The following is an 18,542-nucleotide window of genomic DNA, read 5'->3' on the forward strand; positions in this document are numbered from 1 at the left end:
GGCCTGAGTGGCACTGGCCAACTTTTCACCATTGCCATCGTTTAATGATTTACGTACTCGTCTCCTGGTCTTTGAATCCAGCACACTATGAATCAGGCGGCTGCTTCGTCTCCTTTTGTTTTCTATTCTACCCGTAATTCTGTTGGTGGTTCGTCTAATGGACGTGATGGTCAGTCTTCTCGACACAATGGTGCTTCTGGTTACAATCAGGCTCCTCGCAATAATGGTGGTGGACGTTCCAATCAGCATGGTGGTAGTGGGCGATATGGTCAGCGTCGTGCTGTGCAGCAACAACGCCATGGTATTCTTGAGCCAGCCCCTGTCAACCGTGGGCCTCAGTGTTGGGCCTGCAACCACATTGGTGCATTGTGTCCTCAAGCTACTCGTTCAGATGATGATTCTTCTTGTGCTTTTGCAGGTATGCATATTGCTTCTCCCTCTTATCCAACATGGTATCCGGATACTGATGGTACTCATCATATGACAAATGATGCTCGCTCGATGACTTAGGCTACTGAGTTAAAGACGCGTAACGAAGGTAAATGAGACTAGGGTGACTCGCTTAGACTAGAGCCCTCGCTAACCATTGTGTTATCCTTGAAAGTGAAAAACAATTCATTGATGAGGAAATTGTTCGAGGCAAAGTACCACATATATAGGTTTATCAAACGTGACATTTTTTTTCAAACATTCGAAGTTCATTGTTACCCAGTATCATTAACTAATGCAGCATTACCACCGCTCTTTAGGTCTTAAAAAGCTGTATATTACAGATTAATAATCACAATATAGATATCAAGCTTACATCCTCCATACCACGATGAAAACTCTTCGTGAAATAGATAAAATGAAGGCCAAAGACAAACAAATAAACGAACAAAGAACCGGGAATCGACAATCGAACTGAGAGCCTCTTTATTTAGACAACCAATTACCTCCAAATTAAAGCTTTCTCAGACGCCAGTCAGGGATAATCAAGTAGAACTGATGGGTTCAACTACTAATGTAGATTTGGGGGTTGGAACCCAAACAACATGATCACTAGGAAGGAAGTGGCAGATGGGAATGGTTCCGGGCTTAACCTTGAGCACTTGGAAGGCCAAATTCTGTGGGTCCCATGCTGATGTGTCCACATGGCAGATTGCTACTGCTTTAGCTTTCACCCCATCAGAACCTCTCAGGGGCACCACGTAAGCTCTTGTAGGTTTTGTTGCATGGCAGTAAAACACTGCGTACGGATAGTTCTGCTTATGGCACACAACGGCTTCGTGACCTGCAAGCTTCTTTACAGAAATTATGGACATGGTTCCTCCTTTCTCCAACACCTCCGTCGAGAATGCCTGAACGTTTCTTCCGAGCTTCGAAGTGGTGAAATCAATCATTGATTCTAACGAGGTGGCACAATATTTTTCCTCTCCTCTTATGCCTGGAGCTTCGCACTCTTCAATAGTTTGCTTAATTATATTGGCTTCCACAGATTCCGATTTCACTGAAAATTGGTTGAAAATTTCAGGTAATTCGTTCGACGAGAAGGGGATCAACTCTGCTGTTTTGCGCAGTAGGAAATTCGCCGTATTCGAATTTCTAGTGAAGTTCAAGTTCATTGTTGTCCCAGGACGCATGCCCTTGTCCAAGAAGAATAGAGTTGCCTGTGGGTTGTCATCTTTATGGAGTTGATGATTCTCATGAGTGGCATGTGCATGATAACGGTAAAGAAATGGGACTCGTTCTTGTGCTACTCCAACATATGCAGGTTTCGTTCCATCTTTTCCAACAAGATCGACATTTGTGCCTCCAGCAGGTCTAGGGTTTTCTTCTCCTGCAATGAGGTCGAAACAAGAACCCTTCCCTAGTTCGACAGCGATTCTCATATCTTCTTTAATCATGAAGTCTGCAAATTAGTTTAGCAACAACGTAAAAAATGAGAGCGATACATAAGTGATATTCACAATAGTTTAATGCCCGCATTAAACTATTTTAAGAGTGATTAATTCAACACTCTAAATAATCGACCATGTCAAATGATTTAATAAAAATGAAGAAACTGGGAGGAACAGATATAAATTTCAACCATTGATTGATCACGTTGACTCTTGCATATGTATTGCATCAAAGAATTTGTGTTGCAATATATATGTGGTGGTTCTTAAGATTTATTGTAAGGGATCAAATTGGTTGCTCGGCCACTCGAGATATGATTTGTTTCAGATCCCGAGTGAAGAATTCTTCATATATACAGAAGTATAGCAGATCAGATATCATCCATTTGATTCTCGTTATTGATTACTTCTATGTTTGCTGGAAAAATTTTGTTCGTCTTGCTTTATTCCAGTTAGATTACAAAATAGTTTTCGATTTCTTCCAAAAAAAAAAAAAAAAAAAAATTCGATTTGACTGATTATTTTTATATGGACAAATCTTTAATCAAATGAAAGACCAAGAATAAACGACCTGGCTTATGACCACACGCTGACACGCGTCTTCTGATCAGAAAGCTCCCTATGTATTCAAATACGGTAAATGTATATAACTAATGAACTGTTATTAAGATTCTAAAAAATTCGTTCTACATTTTTTATAAGTGTATTTTTCTTTTTAATTGTAGAAAGTCTAAAGTATAAAATGAGATTTTTGGGATGCCAATTGTTATTCCCTATAAACATTTGTAATATTGGCAGTTTATGCTCGTTTGGAATTGTTTTTAAAAAGACTAAAAGCATTTTCAGAGAAAATTAATGGTGCTGGGTTCCAAAAACACCTAACAGTGCTTGTGCTTCTTTTAGGAAGCACTTCAAGTGCTTTTCTAGGATCAGTTGTGTTTGTACCATACTTGACCAATCCCGAAACTACCGAGCACCGGCCAACGCTATACTGTCAAGGACCCAGAAGAGTTCCCCTCCGACCAGGAGGCCAATCACTACTCGACACGTGTCAAGATTAGAAGCCAATCAGAGCGCAGCACGTGTCGACATCAAGAACCAATCATAACATGACACATGTCAATGTGACAAAGCTACAAGTTTTTCTATAAATAGGGGTCATTCCCCCACAATATTGGCTAATGCCATTTTGTGTTAAATCATTCACAAGAACTCACTAAATTGAGAGCTTGATCCTTTGTACTTGTGTAAGTCCTTCACTACTAATAAGAACTCCTCTACTCCGTGGACGTAGCCAATCTGGGTGAACCACGTACATCCTGTGTTTGCTTCTCTGTCTCTATTCATTTACGTACTTATCCTCACTAGTGACCGAAGCAACCAAGCGAAGGTCATAAAACCTGACACTTTCTGTTGTACCAAAGTCTTCGCTGATTTTGTGCATCAACAAGTTGCATTTTTATTAAGGGTAATGTTAGAGAGATCAAATTTGTAGACTAAATTTGCAAAGTAAATAATGTGTTATTAATAAGAAATAAGCACGTTAATCAACATTTAAGTAATAATCTAATCATCAACTTCCATGTTATTTTTTTTACAAAATTTAGTCTGTACATTTAGTCTAGCTGGCATTATTGTATTATTAAAAATTTTGATGCATTTCAGTAAGAACTTCTGTAATTAGTGGGTTGATATCAAATTTTCCTGTAATTTTAGCAAAACCAGACCAACTTTCGGCCTGGTATTTAGTTCGGTTTTTCTGTACCTAGTGGTGGCATACTCCAGCCCCTTCCTTCAAAATTATATTTGCCAAAAGATAAAACAACTTTTAACATGAAATCCTATCATCGATATTATGGTAGATAGAAGAAAAACTCTCTAAAATTATGTCGTTAATACAAACCAGGTTGGAGAAGTTGACTGATAGCTTTTGGCATTTGTGTGTTTGGCAAGACCGAGTTCCAGTAGAGTTCATGAGGTAACGGTGGATGAGCATCTTGGCTTGCCAGTGCCACCACCACTGCCATCTGCAACATTTTCACTCTAGTGATTATTTAATTAGTTAAAGCAGGGATAATTAAATCAACGTAGCAACAAACTGTTCCATATATATGTAGACAAGAGTGAGATATATATATATATATATATATATATATATATATGTGTGTGTGTGTGTGTAGGGTTTAGATATATAATGTATATATAGATAACCATTTGCGTTTTAAACCGAATATTTTATAATTTTTTCTAGACTCACGGTAAAATATGAGTATTAAAATCACTTATTCATTATAAAAACTCAAATCTCAGAGCTTACATTGAGAAGAGAGAAGAAGAATGGGAGATGAAATGCCATTAGGACTGAAATTGAAAGTATATATGAAAACTTGAGAACTTATATCTCATGTATGGTGCGACACAAGAGCAAGTGACTTCAACATTTATAGAGGAACCTGTATCTGTATGAACATAAATTCATGGTTAAAAAACTTAAAAGAAGGGAGATGATAACCACAAAATATTTTATTCACATAATCGTTAGTCTACCATGTTAATTGCATTGATAGTATCACACTTGTATCACACTTGACCAATCCCGAAACTACCGAGCACCGGCCAACGCTATACTGTCAAGGACCCAGAAGAGTTCCCCTCCGACCAGGAGGCCAATCACTACTCGACACGTGTCAAGATTAGAAGCCAATCAGAGCGCAGCACGTGTCGACATCAAGAACCAATCATAACATGACACATGTCAATGTGACAAAGCTACAAGTTTTTCTATAAATAGGGGCCATTCCCCCACAATATTGGCTAATGCCATTTGTGTTAAATCATTCACAAGAACTCACTAAATTGAGAGCTTGATCCTTTGTACTTGTGTAAGCCCTTCACTACTAATAAGAACTCCTCTACTCCGTGGACGTAGCCAATCTGGGTGAACCACGTACATCCTGTGTTTGCTTCTCTGTCTCTATTCATTTACGTACTTATCCTCACTAGTGACCGAAGCAACCAAGCGAAGGTCACAAAACCTGACACTTTCTGTTGTACCAAAGTCTTCGCTGATTTTGTGCATCAACATTTGGCGCCGTCTGTGGGAAACGACACTTATTCCTACTCTCTTCAGCTGTGTCAAGCTGGTTTCTATCATTCGTACACTTTCTTTTGATCAGGCATCCCTCTCCAGCATGGGAAGCGAAGGAAGCCACATCACACAGAATGACACCCCCCTTGCACATAGTGCGAAACAATGAAAGAAGGAAGGAAAACGAGTTCTTCTTCAAGCTAAAGTCGATGAGTTGGAAGCTCAGAACAACAAGATAGCAATGAGGAATGAGGTCCTCCAGGAGCAATATGAGAAGCTCTTCGAGACACTCCACGAAGCTAGGCAAGCTCAGACACGCGAGCTTGTTGCCCCCGTGGAAGTTAACCATGAACTGGGTGCCCTCCAACATGGAGGGTCACATGCATTCGACATAAATATCCCTGATAGGGAACAAATTACCCCTCGATTTGATAATCAACATGAGGCTTCTCTTAACCCAGTTGCTTCGACCCGAACCATGAGAAGCGGAGGGAGACACCTCTTTGCTGAAGGGGCAGAAGGATCGAAAGCCGTCTTTCGCGATTGTCGGGATTTCCTGAAGCAACGTCGAGAGAATTCCATCCATATAAGCTCAAAGATCAATGACCCAAGGATTTCTGAGAGACTCGGTCCCCTGCCACGGCCCGAGCCGGCCACCAACTTGGGGAAGGTGCAACAAGTCCTAGAGAGACATGAGGGTACAGGGGACTCAGAGGTGTTCCGACAGACATACCCTGGAAGCCAGTACAGCGAGTCCAGGGAAAAATCACATGCCCTTGATCAAACCTTCCTAATTCCAAGAGGAGATGGAGATTTACGAAAGAAAGCTCCAGTGGCACATAACTCCGCTCAGGACCCCCTTGTCCTACAACTTCTTGAGGAAGTAAACAAGTTGAAGGCTGAACGTCAGGCTGAAATACCTGACTGGAACCAACCCAGGCCTGGCCCTCTTACAAGGAGGATCCTCAACACCCCCCTTCAAGCAAAGACAAAGCAGAAGCTTGGCTTGCAACTTTATACTGGAAAAGAGGACCCGATTGAGCACCTTAACCTCTTTGAGTCCACCATGGCATACCGGATGCACACCGACGAAGAGCGATGTCTTCTCTTCCCCTCCACCTTCTCTGGCGGAGCTCTAAATTGGTATTGTCGTCTTACACCTGAGACGGTAGACTCATTTGAGGAATTGAGGAAACTATTTGTTTCCCAACACATTTTCCAAACCGATCGCTTGCACTCTGCAGATGACCTGTACACTATCCGCCAGAGGCCAGACGAGTCATTACGTATGTATGCTGGCCGCTTCAGCCATGAATACTCCCGGTGTGCCGAGGCAGACGACAAGACTGCCCTCAAAGCCTTCACGGCAGGCCTACGTGATTGTTTCTTTAAATACATGATCAATGCCAATACTTGGAAGACTTACTCTGAGGTGATGGCGCAGGCTTATAACCATGCCTCCGCCGAGGCAAAGACATATCAGGAGAGAAACCCCCTCACCCAACGCCATGGAGGAAGAACTAGCAATAGCTAAAGTTTGACGGTTGGGAAGATCATCCAATGTTTCTCTAGTACAGGACTCTAACAAAGACCCTGAAGACTCCGACATTGCAGACTCAGACTTAGAGCTAAAGCTAGAAGAGCCCTCATCACTAGAACTTCCAGGCTCTGACATCTACAATAAGAAGAAACAAATTCTATCACTACATGCATGATCAAAACCGTGTCAAGCGCCAAAAAAAAAAAAAAAAAAAAAAAAAAAAAACAGCTTCACCCGAAAAGCTTCACCTCCAAAACTTCACCCAAAAAGCTTCATCCAAAAAGTTTCACCCAAAAAGCTTCACCTAAAAAAGCTTCACCCAAAAAAAAAAAAACTTCACCTCCAAAAAGCTTCACCCAAACAGCTTCACCTAAAAAAGCTTCACCCACAAAGCTTCACCTAAAAAGCTTCACCCACAAAGCTTCACCCAAAAAGCTTCACCTCCAAAACTTCACCCAAAAAGCTTCATCCAAAAAGTTTCACCCAAAAAGCTTCACCTAAAAAAGCTTCACCCAAAAAAAAAAAAAAAAAAACTTCACCTCCAAAAGGTTCACCCAAACAGCTTCACCTAAAAAAGCTTCACCCACAAAGCTTCACCTAAAAAGCTTCACCCAAACAGCTTCACCTAAAAAAGCTTCACCCACAAAGCTTCACCTAAAAAGCTTCACCCACAAAGCTTCACCCAAAAAACTTCACCCGAAAAGCTTCACTTAAAAAAGCTTCACCTACACAGCTTCACCTAAAAAAGCTTCACCTAGAAAGCCCCCTCTACATACTTTCACCTACAAAGCTTCACCATCAAAGCTTCACCTCGAAAGCTTCATCTACAAAGCTTCACCATCAAAGCTTCACCCAAAAAGCTTCACCTAAAAAATCTTCACCCAAAAAAAACTTCACCTCCAAAAAGCTTCACTCAAACAGCTTCACCTAAAAAAGCTTCACCCACAAAGCTTCACCCAAAAAACTTCACCCGAAAAGCTTCACTTAAAAAAGCTTCACCTACAAAGCTTCACCTAAAAAAGCTTCACCTAGAAAGCTTCACCTACATAGCTTCACCCAGAAAGCTTCATCTACAAAGCTTCACCCAGAAAGCTTCATCTACAAAGCTTCACCATCAAAGCTTCACCTCCAAAGCTTCACCTACAAAGCTTCAACACAAAACCTTGCTCCAAATAAACAAATTTTGTTCACAAAACCCAAGATGCCCTTGAACTTGTACAAAAACACTTGGGTAAACATAAACATTTTTTGTTTTACACCCACAAGGGCCCAAAATTTTCCTTCTTATTTATTCACTTATATATGTTCCCAAACATATTATAATAGATCCAACAACAAGCCAAAGTCCCAAGTTTCATAATGGACAAAAGTACAAGCAATTCATCAATAATGAAGGTGCTACAAAACTTGGAATCTGCCCCAAAATAGAAATCCAACCCAAGAGACTTTTTCTCTCTCTCCCTCTTCCGCCTCCTTTCATCTATCAAATTTCTGCAACCTCTGCTCTTCTCCAATGGAGCTAAATTTTGGACACCCTATAGTTTTTGAGCATATGAACAACTTTCAAGAAGGAACCATTTCTGTTTGAGCGACGGAAATTAAAGTGTTGAAGCTCCAAACATGACAGTCGGATTCTTGCAGATTTCGAAGCTGCTATGATGTTTCGAAGATCTGGAAATATTTAACCATTAGTTCATTCTGAATTTTTGATATGTTATGAAAGAGACGATGAGGCACAACTTCAATGAAGAAAGCATGCTGATCTGAACAATAGAAAATGGAGTTTCGAAGCTCACAACAAATCTGACGGGTTGACAGAAAAATAATAACCAGTCATTCATCATACCTAAATTTCTTGAGTTATACAGCTCCGAGGGATCTCAAATTTGGATATGTTGTAGTTCACAAGCTGAGGAACAACTTCAATGAAGAAAGCATGCTGATCTGAGCAAGAGAAAATAGAGTTTCAAAGCTCACAACAAATCTGACGGGTTGACAGACAAATGATAAACAGTCACTCATCATACCTGGATTTCTGGAGTTATACTGCTCCGAGGGACCTCAAATTTGGATATGTTGTAGTTCACAAGTTAAGGAACAACTTCGATGAAGAAAGTATGTTGAGATGAACAAGAAAAAATGGAGTTTAGAAGCTCACAACAAGTCTGACGGGTTAACAGAAAATTGATGAACAGTTACTCATCATACCTGAATTTCTGGAGTTGTACTACTCCGATGGATCTCAAATTTGGAGATGTTGTAGTTCACAAGATAAGGAACAACTTTCATGAAGACGACTTTGCGATCTGAGCTATAGAGAATGGTGTTATCTTGCATCCACTCAGGCTGATTAGTGGAAACGAAAAGCAATTCCACCAAAGAAAAGATGAAAAAGAGAGAAAAGCTACTAATTGCACTTGATCTTGTCTAGTCAATAGCATGCAGCATCAAACACACAAAAGTTGGAAATATTTTTAGACAAGGCATATGCGAATGTGTGACATCGAAACAAGGATTCGTTACTTTGACAAATTAGTAACAAGCGAGACACCTCATTCGGCAACTCTCTTCGCCTGAAGACTTGGGGGACTCCCACCATATGCTACTGCACCTTAATACTCGGCAGTCTCACAACCACTCAGTGACTTGGATTTTTCAAGTCTCCAACCGAGAAGTTTTCCTCACTCGGGAAATTAAGGGAACACTACCTCAAACTACATGCTTCACTCACAAAGCTTCAACAATACAGGTTTCAACAAAAGAAAAAATTCAAAGAACTTTATGAAGAAGGCTTTGGTGTATTTAACACAATATATTGAAATGAAGCAAAGCTTATTTATTAATATTTTCGATAAGCCACAAATATGTACATATACATGAGTCAAAATAAACAAACAAAAGGGAGCCTTCACAAAGGTTGCTTAGGGGAAGTCTCAGCAGTCGGTAGAGCCCCAGAAAGAGAAAGCACCGGAGGGTGGTTATCCGGAGCCTCAGTACTTGACAAAACCCCAGAAGGAGGAGGCATTGGAGGTTCATCATTTGAAGCTTCATTACCAGGTACAGCCCCAGAGGACGAAGGCAATAAATGCCTTTGGAACAAACCCACAAACCGCTGATGATCAAGTAAAACCTTACCATCAGATTCCTTCATCTGGTCAAGCTTCCTCTTCATGTTTGTAGCATAGTCATGGGCGAGCCGGTGCAACTGCTTATTCTCATGCTTGAGCCCTCTAATCTCCTGTTTGAGACTCATCACTTCAGCAGCCAATGATTCAACTTGGCGGGTTCTAGCAAATAGGCGTTGGGCCATATTAGACACAGAACCTGCACACTGAACACTAAGAGCCAGAGAGTCCTTAACAGCCAACTCATCAGACCGTTTGGAAAGTAGTCTGTTATCTTTGGGAGTGAGAAGGTTCCTGGCCACCACTGCAGCGGTCATATCATTCTTCATCACAGAATCCCCAACGGTAAGAGGACCAGTAGGGGATATGAAGGATGGGCGCCATATGTTGTCTGGAGAAGGCGTGGCTGTCTCTTCTCCAAGGTTCAGGTCAAAACGACGGTCGGAGGGTCCAGACATTTTCAAATGTGTTGAAGAAGGAAGAGGTCAGACAAATCAAGATCTTAGAAGTGCAAGAAATGAGCTTCTACTGGTAGAGATTCAGGTGTGCTGTGGAACTTAATGCCAGCCTCTATAAAAATCTGCACTCGACGGAGCTTCAGAAATCGAAGAGGCGTTTGCTTTCTCAAAAGCTGGGCTGCTCAGAGACCACGAGGGCCGATCTCAGAAATCGAAGAGGCGTTTGCTTTCTCAAAAGCTGGGCTGCTCAGAGACCACGAGGGCCGATCTCAGAAATCGAAGAAGCACCTGCTTTTTCAGCCTCGTCAGCACCTGTCACATGCACAATCAGCTTTGCGGAAATTACGGGCAATCTGTCGAAGATTTCTGGTGAAGTAAAAAGCACGTGAATCTTACTGTTCAATCACCGCTCTCCATATGCACCATCAACTCTTTGGGTACCACATATAACTTTGTCAAAGATCTCTAACAAAGTTTAGGCACGAGAATTTCGAAGTTCCAGCTACCCTACTATTACCCATAAGGGTAAAGGAACAGCACCACTGCTTGACAACTGGAAAGTCCCTATGTGTGTCGACCTCCGTGTTTTGAGGCAAGACAGGTTGGCAAGAACGTCCAACCTTTACTCACATTCGAGAAAAGACTCCCAACATAATTACTTTCTCAAAAACCGGAGTAGCACCGCTTTCCGAATCTCGAGAGTCAGATCCTCGACGGGATTGCTTGTTCGAAAACCGAAGAGGCACAACTCTCAGAACTTCAAGAGCCAGATTTCCTTAGATAAAGCTTGTCTGTAATCTTCACACGTAATATCAGCTTTCCAGATACCACATACCACTTTTTCAAAGTGCTCTGACAAAATTAAAACACGTGAAGCTGGCAACTCCCACTACATTGCTGTGACCAAGAAGGGTAAAGGAATAGCATTACTACTTGTTATTGGGAAATCCCTATATACATTGACCTCCCTCCTCAACGGACAGGCAAACCTGCAAAAATGCTCAACCCTTTCTCGCATTCGAAAAGGCACCCTCAACATAACCTCTCGAAATACTCAGCTTTATTTCCCCCCGATAATACCTCAGCAAATAAGCCACACCAAGAACAAGAGTATCTCATATCATCAGGGTCGAAAGCAAGAGTATCCCATATCATGCTTTCTCCCTATCTTTGTCTTTGTCCTTGTCCACACCTGCAGGACAAGGAGAAAGAGAGCAGTCAGTCGGAACCTGAAATCGAACCTCCAATTTGGAACTGACTGCCTGGAGCCTTTGCCTGGTTGCTTCCTTAGCATTGCTCTCGAGTACTCATCCTCAACTGCTGTCAAGGTCACGAATTCCACCGGCAAATACCTCATGACAGTTGATCAGATATTGGCTCTTTACACTAAAGCTGCCAAGCGTGGATGAGTCACTATGAAGGAATGTTCTGAAGGACCATTAAAATGCAAAGGTTGCACACCACTTCTGCCATGCAAAAGATTGAAGCAGAAGGTTCAACGGTGAGCTGAAACAGATCACTACAGCACGACACCTTTCCATACCACATTCATTATTCCGTCAACAGCAAAAGTATCCCATATCATCAAGGTCGAACGTACTCTAGATTTGATGGACTTGTTTTGACCCTCAAATTTTTGAGTCGGCCTTATACTCTGAAGGGCACCAGAAAACCCTCCAGCACAGTTCAAGAATAAGCTTGTGGAAAGTTACTTCTTCAAAAGCAAAAGTATCTCATATCATCTCTTATCCATTTGCTTCTCCTTATCCTGGCAGTTGAATGAGAGACAAGGAGAAGGAGAACAATCAACCGGAAGCCGAAGTCAAACCTCTGATCCTGGGTTGCTTACTTGGAAGTTTGACTGCTTACCTTGTCTGTCACCTCTTTCGGCAGATCTCCTAGCTCGGCGACTTGGGGGACTCCTACTATAGGGTTTGTATCACACTTGACTAAGCCCGAAACTACAACTAAGCTTTAAGTGAAATTGATACATTACCTTGTGCGTCAACATCAGCTAAGTACACCATTCCCGGATGGAGGAAAGGTACTTCCAGAGAAGGGCAGATGAAGATCAGACCATACTTCGGTACTTAGAAGTTTCGTGATTACTCAAGGGATTGGATCTTGCAAGTCCCCAACCGAGGAGTTTCCCTCACTCGGGAACTTAGGGGAGCACTGTTTGTACCATACTTGACCAATCCCGAAACTACCGAGCACCGGCCAACGCTATACTGTCAAGGACCCAGAAGAGTTCCCCTCCGACCAGGAGGCCAATCACTACTCGACACGTGTCAAGATTAGAAGCCAATCAGAGCGCAGCACGTGTCGACATCAAGAACCAATCATAACATGACACATGTCAATGTGACAAAGCTACAAGTTTTTCTATAAATAGGGGCCATTCCCCCACAATATTGGCTAATGCCATTTGTGTTAAATCATTCACAAGAACTCACTAAATTGAGAGCTTGATCCTTTGTACTTGTGTAAGCCCTTCACTACTAATAAGAACTCCTCTACTCCGTGGACGTAGCCAATCTGGGTGAACCACGTACATCCTGTGTTTGCTTCTCTGTCTCTATTCATTTACGTACTTATCCTCACTAGTGACCGAAGCAACCAAGCGAAGGTCACAAAACCTGACACTTTCTGTTGTACCAAAGTCTTCGCTGATTTTGTGCATCAACAGGATTTTTTCTCAAACAAAAAATCTTGATGCAATTAGAAATGGGAACAATTTGATATAAGTTGTAATTTGTTTTGTGAGATGATTGATGTAAAATTTTTTACTTTATTCAACACCAAACACTTATCTTTATTTCTCACAATCTTATTAAATAAGTCAAATAAAAAACAACAATCAAAAGAAAATAACGTTTAAACAAGAATGTGTAAGAATAGAAAAAAAGATGTTTGGTTATGATTTTCCTTTCAAAAGTGAACAGTCCACCCACCAAGTTTAATTATTTCCCACTATTCGTTGCTCACTCACGTTCACTTGAATTATGTGTAAGAATAGAAAAAAGATGTTTGGTTATGATTTTCCTTTCAAGACTGAAAGCAGTCCACCCACCAAGTTTAATTATTTTTCACCACCCACCAAGTTTAATTATTTTTCATGGAGTAGGATTTTCTCCCTTTATTTTTTAATCCTCTTTCATTCCTTTCTCTTACCTTCTTCATTTTATCTTTATATTTTTATAAAAAAATTAATATAAGATATTAACATGATTTAAGTTTGAATTAATCCTACTCCATTTACCACTATCCGCCGCTCACTCACTTTCACTTGAATTATTTTGTTTATGTGGTGTAGAAAGAATGAAAAGAGAAAAATACCCCCAAAAGAACCAAACTTTCAGAACTGTCTGTATCCCAAATGAGTCTTTGGTATTGCTCTGCCATTGCCATTGGCATTCCCTTCCACCATTGACATTGACGACAAACCCTTCAACTCCTCCATACTCGCGTAGCTCTTCCTCGCCGTGATCCCTCCGCTATTGTTGTACCTCTCCTCCCCCGCGCTCACCGACTTACTCCCTATCGAATTCGACAATATCCCGTACGCTGCTTTCGCCAGACTCTTTGTCGGCATGGTCATCTCCTGCATCAACGGAAACCTTGACGGCGGCTTGCGGTTCTCTTTTCGTAACACGGCTGAGAAATTGGGCACCGATTGAGCGAGAACGGAATACCCTTTTCGCGAATTGGTCAGATGGGTCTTAAATTTGACTTGTTTCTTCAATGGGGTCAATTTCGATTCGGATTCTTCGAGCTCCTCTAGGATCATGTACTTCCTCCTTAGCCGCGATTCTCTGAGTTCCGCGTAGGCTTTGTATCTAGGTCCTTTCTCCATGGCGGCTCTCGGTGGTGAACCTCAATGAACTGGATGTTGATATGGGCTAGGGTTCTGGGAGGGACGTAGAACCCAGATGGGTTGTAGGGAGTGGGTCCCATATTTAATTTTTTAATATTTAAGGAGGTGTATTCAATTGGGATTTTTAGAGATTTTAATTCTTTTAATAAATCTAGAGGTGTTCAATCAAGATTTTAAGTGATTCTCTGAAATTCAAGGTGTATTCAATTAGAATTTTAAGATAGTTTATTAAAATCCTTAGAAATCCGGGTGCATTCAATTAGGGTTTTAAAGAAATTTATAACATTCCAGTTGTATTCAATTAAAAATTGATTTTAAAGAATTTGGGAAAGTTGGGGAATTAGAAGGAATTGAAGAGATTTTGTAGTGTATTTTAAGCATCTACAAATCTCACATTTTTCCCTTAAGATTTCGAGGAAATTGAATCAAAATTTTATATGAAATCTCCACAAATCAATTAAACTCCATAAAAATCCATAAATTTATAAATCCATTAAAATCTCTCATATTCTCAATTGAATACACCCCCTTAATTAATTTTTGAGTAAAGTACAAAAAACTACCTCAACTATTGGTGTCATGACACTTTCATACCTCAACTTTTAAAATTGACAATGGCATACCTCATCTTACGAATTTGTGCCAATGTTATACCTTTCGTTACCTTGGCGTGAATTTCTCAGTTAACTGCTGACGTGGCTTGATCCTTGACCCATTTTCTATTAAAAAATTATTAAAAACAAAAAAAAATTATTTAATATTTTTTAAAATATTAAAATAATAAAAAAGTTATAAATAAATAAAAATAAAAAAACAACTTTCAGTCCCCTTTCCGATGTCCCTCCCCCCCCCCCCCAACTTCTCTCTCTTCTCCCCATCTTCATCTTCTTCACCATTCCTGCAAACCAAAAAAAAAAAAAAGAGAAAAAAAAAACTAATTTGTCTTCCCCCCTCCCTACCCCCTTTTCTCCCCACACCCACTCTCCGCACCCAACCTCCCCACCTGGGGGATGGACGAACTGGGTTTATTTTATTTTATTTTTATTTATTTTTTCTTTTCTCCTTCTTCCTCTTCTCATTCTCTTCTTCTTCTTCGGGTTGGGTTTGTGGTGAGCAGGGGTGAACTGGGTTGGGTTGATTTTTTTTTTTTCCTTCTTCTTCTTCTTCGTCCTTCTTCTTCGTCCGTCTTCTTTCTGGGTTGCAGGGACGAATAGTTTTTTTATTTTTTTTTATCCTTCTTCTTCTTTCTGGGTTGCAGGAAGATGGGAGGGGGAGGGACGAACATAGGGTTTTTTTTTCCTCTTCTTCCTCCTCCTTCTTTCTGGATTGCAGGAAGATGGGGAGAGGAGGGACCAACAAAGGTTTTTTTCTTTTTCTTTTTCTTCTTCTTCTTCCTCATTCTTCTTCTTTTTGGGTTGCAGGAAGATGTGGAGGGGGAGGGACGAGAGGTTTTTTTTAAAATTTTTTTTATATATACTTATCTTTATTATTTTAATATTTAAATAATATTAAATAATTTTTTTTTAGTTTTTAATCGTTTTTAATCATTTTTAATGATTTTTTAATAGAAAGTGGGTTCTGAATTAAGCCACATCAGCATTTAACTGAAAAGTTAACGGCCAAGTAACGGAAGGTATAACATTGGACCAAATTCTAAAAATGAGGTATGACATTGTCAATTTTAAAAGATAAGGTATGAAAGTGTCATGACACCAATAATTAAGATAGTTTTTTGTACTTTACCCTTAATTTTTTTAATCTAGTTGGGATAAAGAGTGGGCCCTCTTTAAAGAAATTGATAGAAAAATTAACAGAAGTCTAACATTGTAACAAATTCATAAAATAAGATACAATATTGTAAATTTTAAAATATAAGATATAAGATTGTGGTTCGATCTATAATTAAAGTAATTTTATGTAATTTATCCTAAAAAATCCAAGAAAACCCAACCGGCAAGAAACATAAAGCGACGGAAGAATACGACCGAGTCATCGCCACAGCCCACAGGAGCTAATAATCAAGAGGAAATAGACAAAAAGAGAGGGGCAATGGTTGGACAGGGGAGCCATACCTGGACTTTTCTATTGACTGGGGCATGGATTCACATGTTACACATTTTAAGAGGGATTAGAAGGACTCAGATCATCTCCAAACGAAATATCAAATTTTAAATATAAAATTTAAATTTGACGGTTTATGTGTCATTTTGATATTTTTCAAAATTTTGCTCTTCATCCGATATGTCAAATTAAATATTATTTTATTACACTTTTTTTTAGCTTTTTTTTTATTAAACTATTATTTTATTACCCATTTCGACATCTTTCAAAACCCGAATTTCTTCATTTCACACCTTCAGCCATGGAAGCTCTGCAAGCTTCCCTCCCGCAAGTCCCTCACACCCAGTTCGAACTACCTTCAGCCATGGAAGCTCTGCAAGCTTCCCTCCTGCAAGCTTTCTGCTTTTCTTCTCTCTGTTCTCTCTCTGGTTTTCCAAAATTCAAGCTTCGGTCTTTCTGGCTTCTTCGTTTGCTTTCAGTTTCAGCGTTTCCAATAAAAAAATTAATAAAAAAAATATTTGAAGCTGCTATCAAATTTGACAGCAACCTCTTTGTTGCCAATCCATGTCAGCGCCACATAGAAATTGACATTTCTGTTGGAGAATACTAGTGTAGCCATTTATTACTGTTATAACTTATGTGGACATTTTGACATCTCCTTTAGAGATACTCTCATGTTGACAGAAATTGATGTCGGACTGTCGTTTAAGAGTTAAAGGAATATTACTAGACCTAATTGGCGTTAAAATTCTTATTAAAAGCCGAAGTTTTCCTTAAAATGTACTTGAAAGTGCTTTATTAAGAAGCTTCTCCAAAAAGCACTTATATGAATAAAAAACTTTTCTAACTTTTTCTACTGGGCTGGTTTGGTATTGTTGTGTTTTGAAAAAAAAACTGCTTCTGCTGTTTTGTGAGAATAAGCAGCTGTGAAATAAAGCTGTAGAGTGTTTGATAAACTTTTTTGTAAAAATGCTTTTGAAAAAAAAAAAACAGTATTGTAGTGTTTGGTAAACTTTTATGTAAAACAGTTGTGATTGTGTAAAATGATTAAAACTGGTATAATACTAGATGTGCCATTAATTTAATTTTCTTAACAAATAAAGGTGAATTACTAAATATGCTTTATTTTTAAAAGAAAAATATTTATAAACTTTATCTTAAACATATAATCCAACGTTTAACAAGAAATCATAATCCAATGTTCAACATATAATCCAACATTTATGCTGTTTCACGTTTTCAACTTTTTTTTTTCACCCAAAACTATGAAAATAAGCTATTTTTAAGTGTTTATCAAACACCTTTTTAAGTTCAGTTTTTTTTATACCCACTTTTTATAAAAACACCTCAGTACCAAACCAGTACGTAGTTAGAAGTGTTTTGGCTTTTAGAAGAGTACCTGCTTAGAGCAACTCCAGCGTGCTCTTTAGCCCGATTGACCGGTGATTCCAATCACCCAATTGCCCCAGCAACTAGCTCCAGCGCATGCGGGCAATGAAGCTCAGGGGAGGCCCGGTGGACAGGCCAAGCAGGAATCCATCGCCCGAGAGCCTGATGGCTGTGTGATGTGTGGCTAACCTCAAGGTGACCCGGCTCGAATTGGTCTATTTTCCTTTGTTGGAATCTGGAAAAAGAATGGGATGCATCCAGGGAATTAAGCCATCGAATTAAACCACAAGAATTGCAGCACAACATGATTTAAAGCTCAAGAACACAAGATAGTGATAGAAACATCACCTGGGTTCGAGATTGAGAGCTCAAGCTCTCGGCTTCAATGGTAGGACCTCGCACCATGCACCGATGCCGCATGCAAGGCCATGGTTGGGTTCCTTGCGTTCCAGGGATTCTAAAAATATTGTTTTTGAGCTTGATTTGTTAAAGGTTTGAAGAGGAAGGAGGAAGAGAGCTCACGATAGTGAGCTAGAAAAGAGGGAGAGAGAAAGAAAAAGGAAGAGAGAGAAAGAAAAGAGAGAGAGAGAGGGAGAGAGAGGAAGAACCGGTCAAATGAGGGGAAAATGAGAAAGGGTGATGGGGTGTATGGATTGGGTGTGGAAAAAATATTAATATTTTATTGCCTATTGTCATAGCTGTTCAATTTAGGGGTGGATATGCAAAATACGGTTAATGTTCATTAAAGGTAGTTATTGTTCACCGGGTGGATTCAATAGTGAGTTGTCCTAGGGGACCTTTGCAACGCTGGAGTTGCTCTTAAGGAATAGCATTATGAAAACTCAAGGCCTCGGATTTATCATTTGGCTAGCTAGCAGAACAGGATCAAAAGGACCCAAAGAAGACCAACGGAGGCACAGGAAAGGGCACTTGAGAATCATGCCCAACCTACGCACTCCTGACCCAACCATATACATGATGTCAAAGGAACACACTGTATCGAGTCACTTGAATATTTTAAAAACCAGGTAGAAGACAGTACCTGGAAGAGGAACTTTGAGGCTCAAATCCACACACACACACAACTCTCATTTCATGAGCTACAGAAAAAAAGTCCCGTCGTT

General features: G+C 40.0%; 3 protein-coding genes across 3 annotated transcripts; all 3 read right to left on the reverse strand.

The window, feature by feature from the left end:
• Nucleotides 1–597: 597 nt before the first annotated feature.
• On the reverse strand, nucleotides 598–4,323 carry LOC103443406 (BURP domain protein RD22-like). Its single transcript, XM_070820371.1, has 3 exons — nucleotides 4,198–4,323; nucleotides 3,784–3,907; nucleotides 598–1,891 (listed from the first exon to the last, which is right to left on the reverse strand). The coding sequence occupies exons 1-3, from the start codon at nucleotides 4,234–4,236 to the stop codon at nucleotides 975–977; spliced, it is 1,080 nt and encodes a 359-aa protein (XP_070676472.1). The 5' UTR covers nucleotides 4,237–4,323; the 3' UTR covers nucleotides 598–974.
• Nucleotides 4,324–7,774: 3,451 nt separating this feature from the next.
• On the reverse strand, nucleotides 7,775–10,280 carry LOC139194885 (uncharacterized). Its single transcript, XM_070819862.1, has 4 exons — nucleotides 8,717–10,280; nucleotides 8,536–8,609; nucleotides 8,355–8,452; nucleotides 7,775–8,179 (listed from the first exon to the last, which is right to left on the reverse strand). The coding sequence occupies exon 1, from the start codon at nucleotides 10,089–10,091 to the stop codon at nucleotides 9,417–9,419; it is 675 nt and encodes a 224-aa protein (XP_070675963.1). The 5' UTR covers nucleotides 10,092–10,280; the 3' UTR covers nucleotides 7,775–8,179; nucleotides 8,355–8,452; nucleotides 8,536–8,609; nucleotides 8,717–9,416.
• Nucleotides 10,281–13,449: 3,169 nt separating this feature from the next.
• Nucleotides 13,450–13,947, reverse strand: LOC103411567 (uncharacterized). The gene has a single exon (XM_008350197.2). It carries the CDS (start codon nucleotides 13,945–13,947, stop codon nucleotides 13,450–13,452), a length of 498 nt encoding a protein of 165 aa, XP_008348419.1.
• Nucleotides 13,948–18,542: the final 4,595 nt, after the last annotated feature.

This window comes from Malus domestica, chromosome 04, assembly GCF_042453785.1.
Source record: "Malus domestica chromosome 04, GDT2T_hap1".
NCBI classification, from domain to species: Eukaryota; Viridiplantae; Streptophyta; class Magnoliopsida; order Rosales; family Rosaceae; genus Malus; species Malus domestica.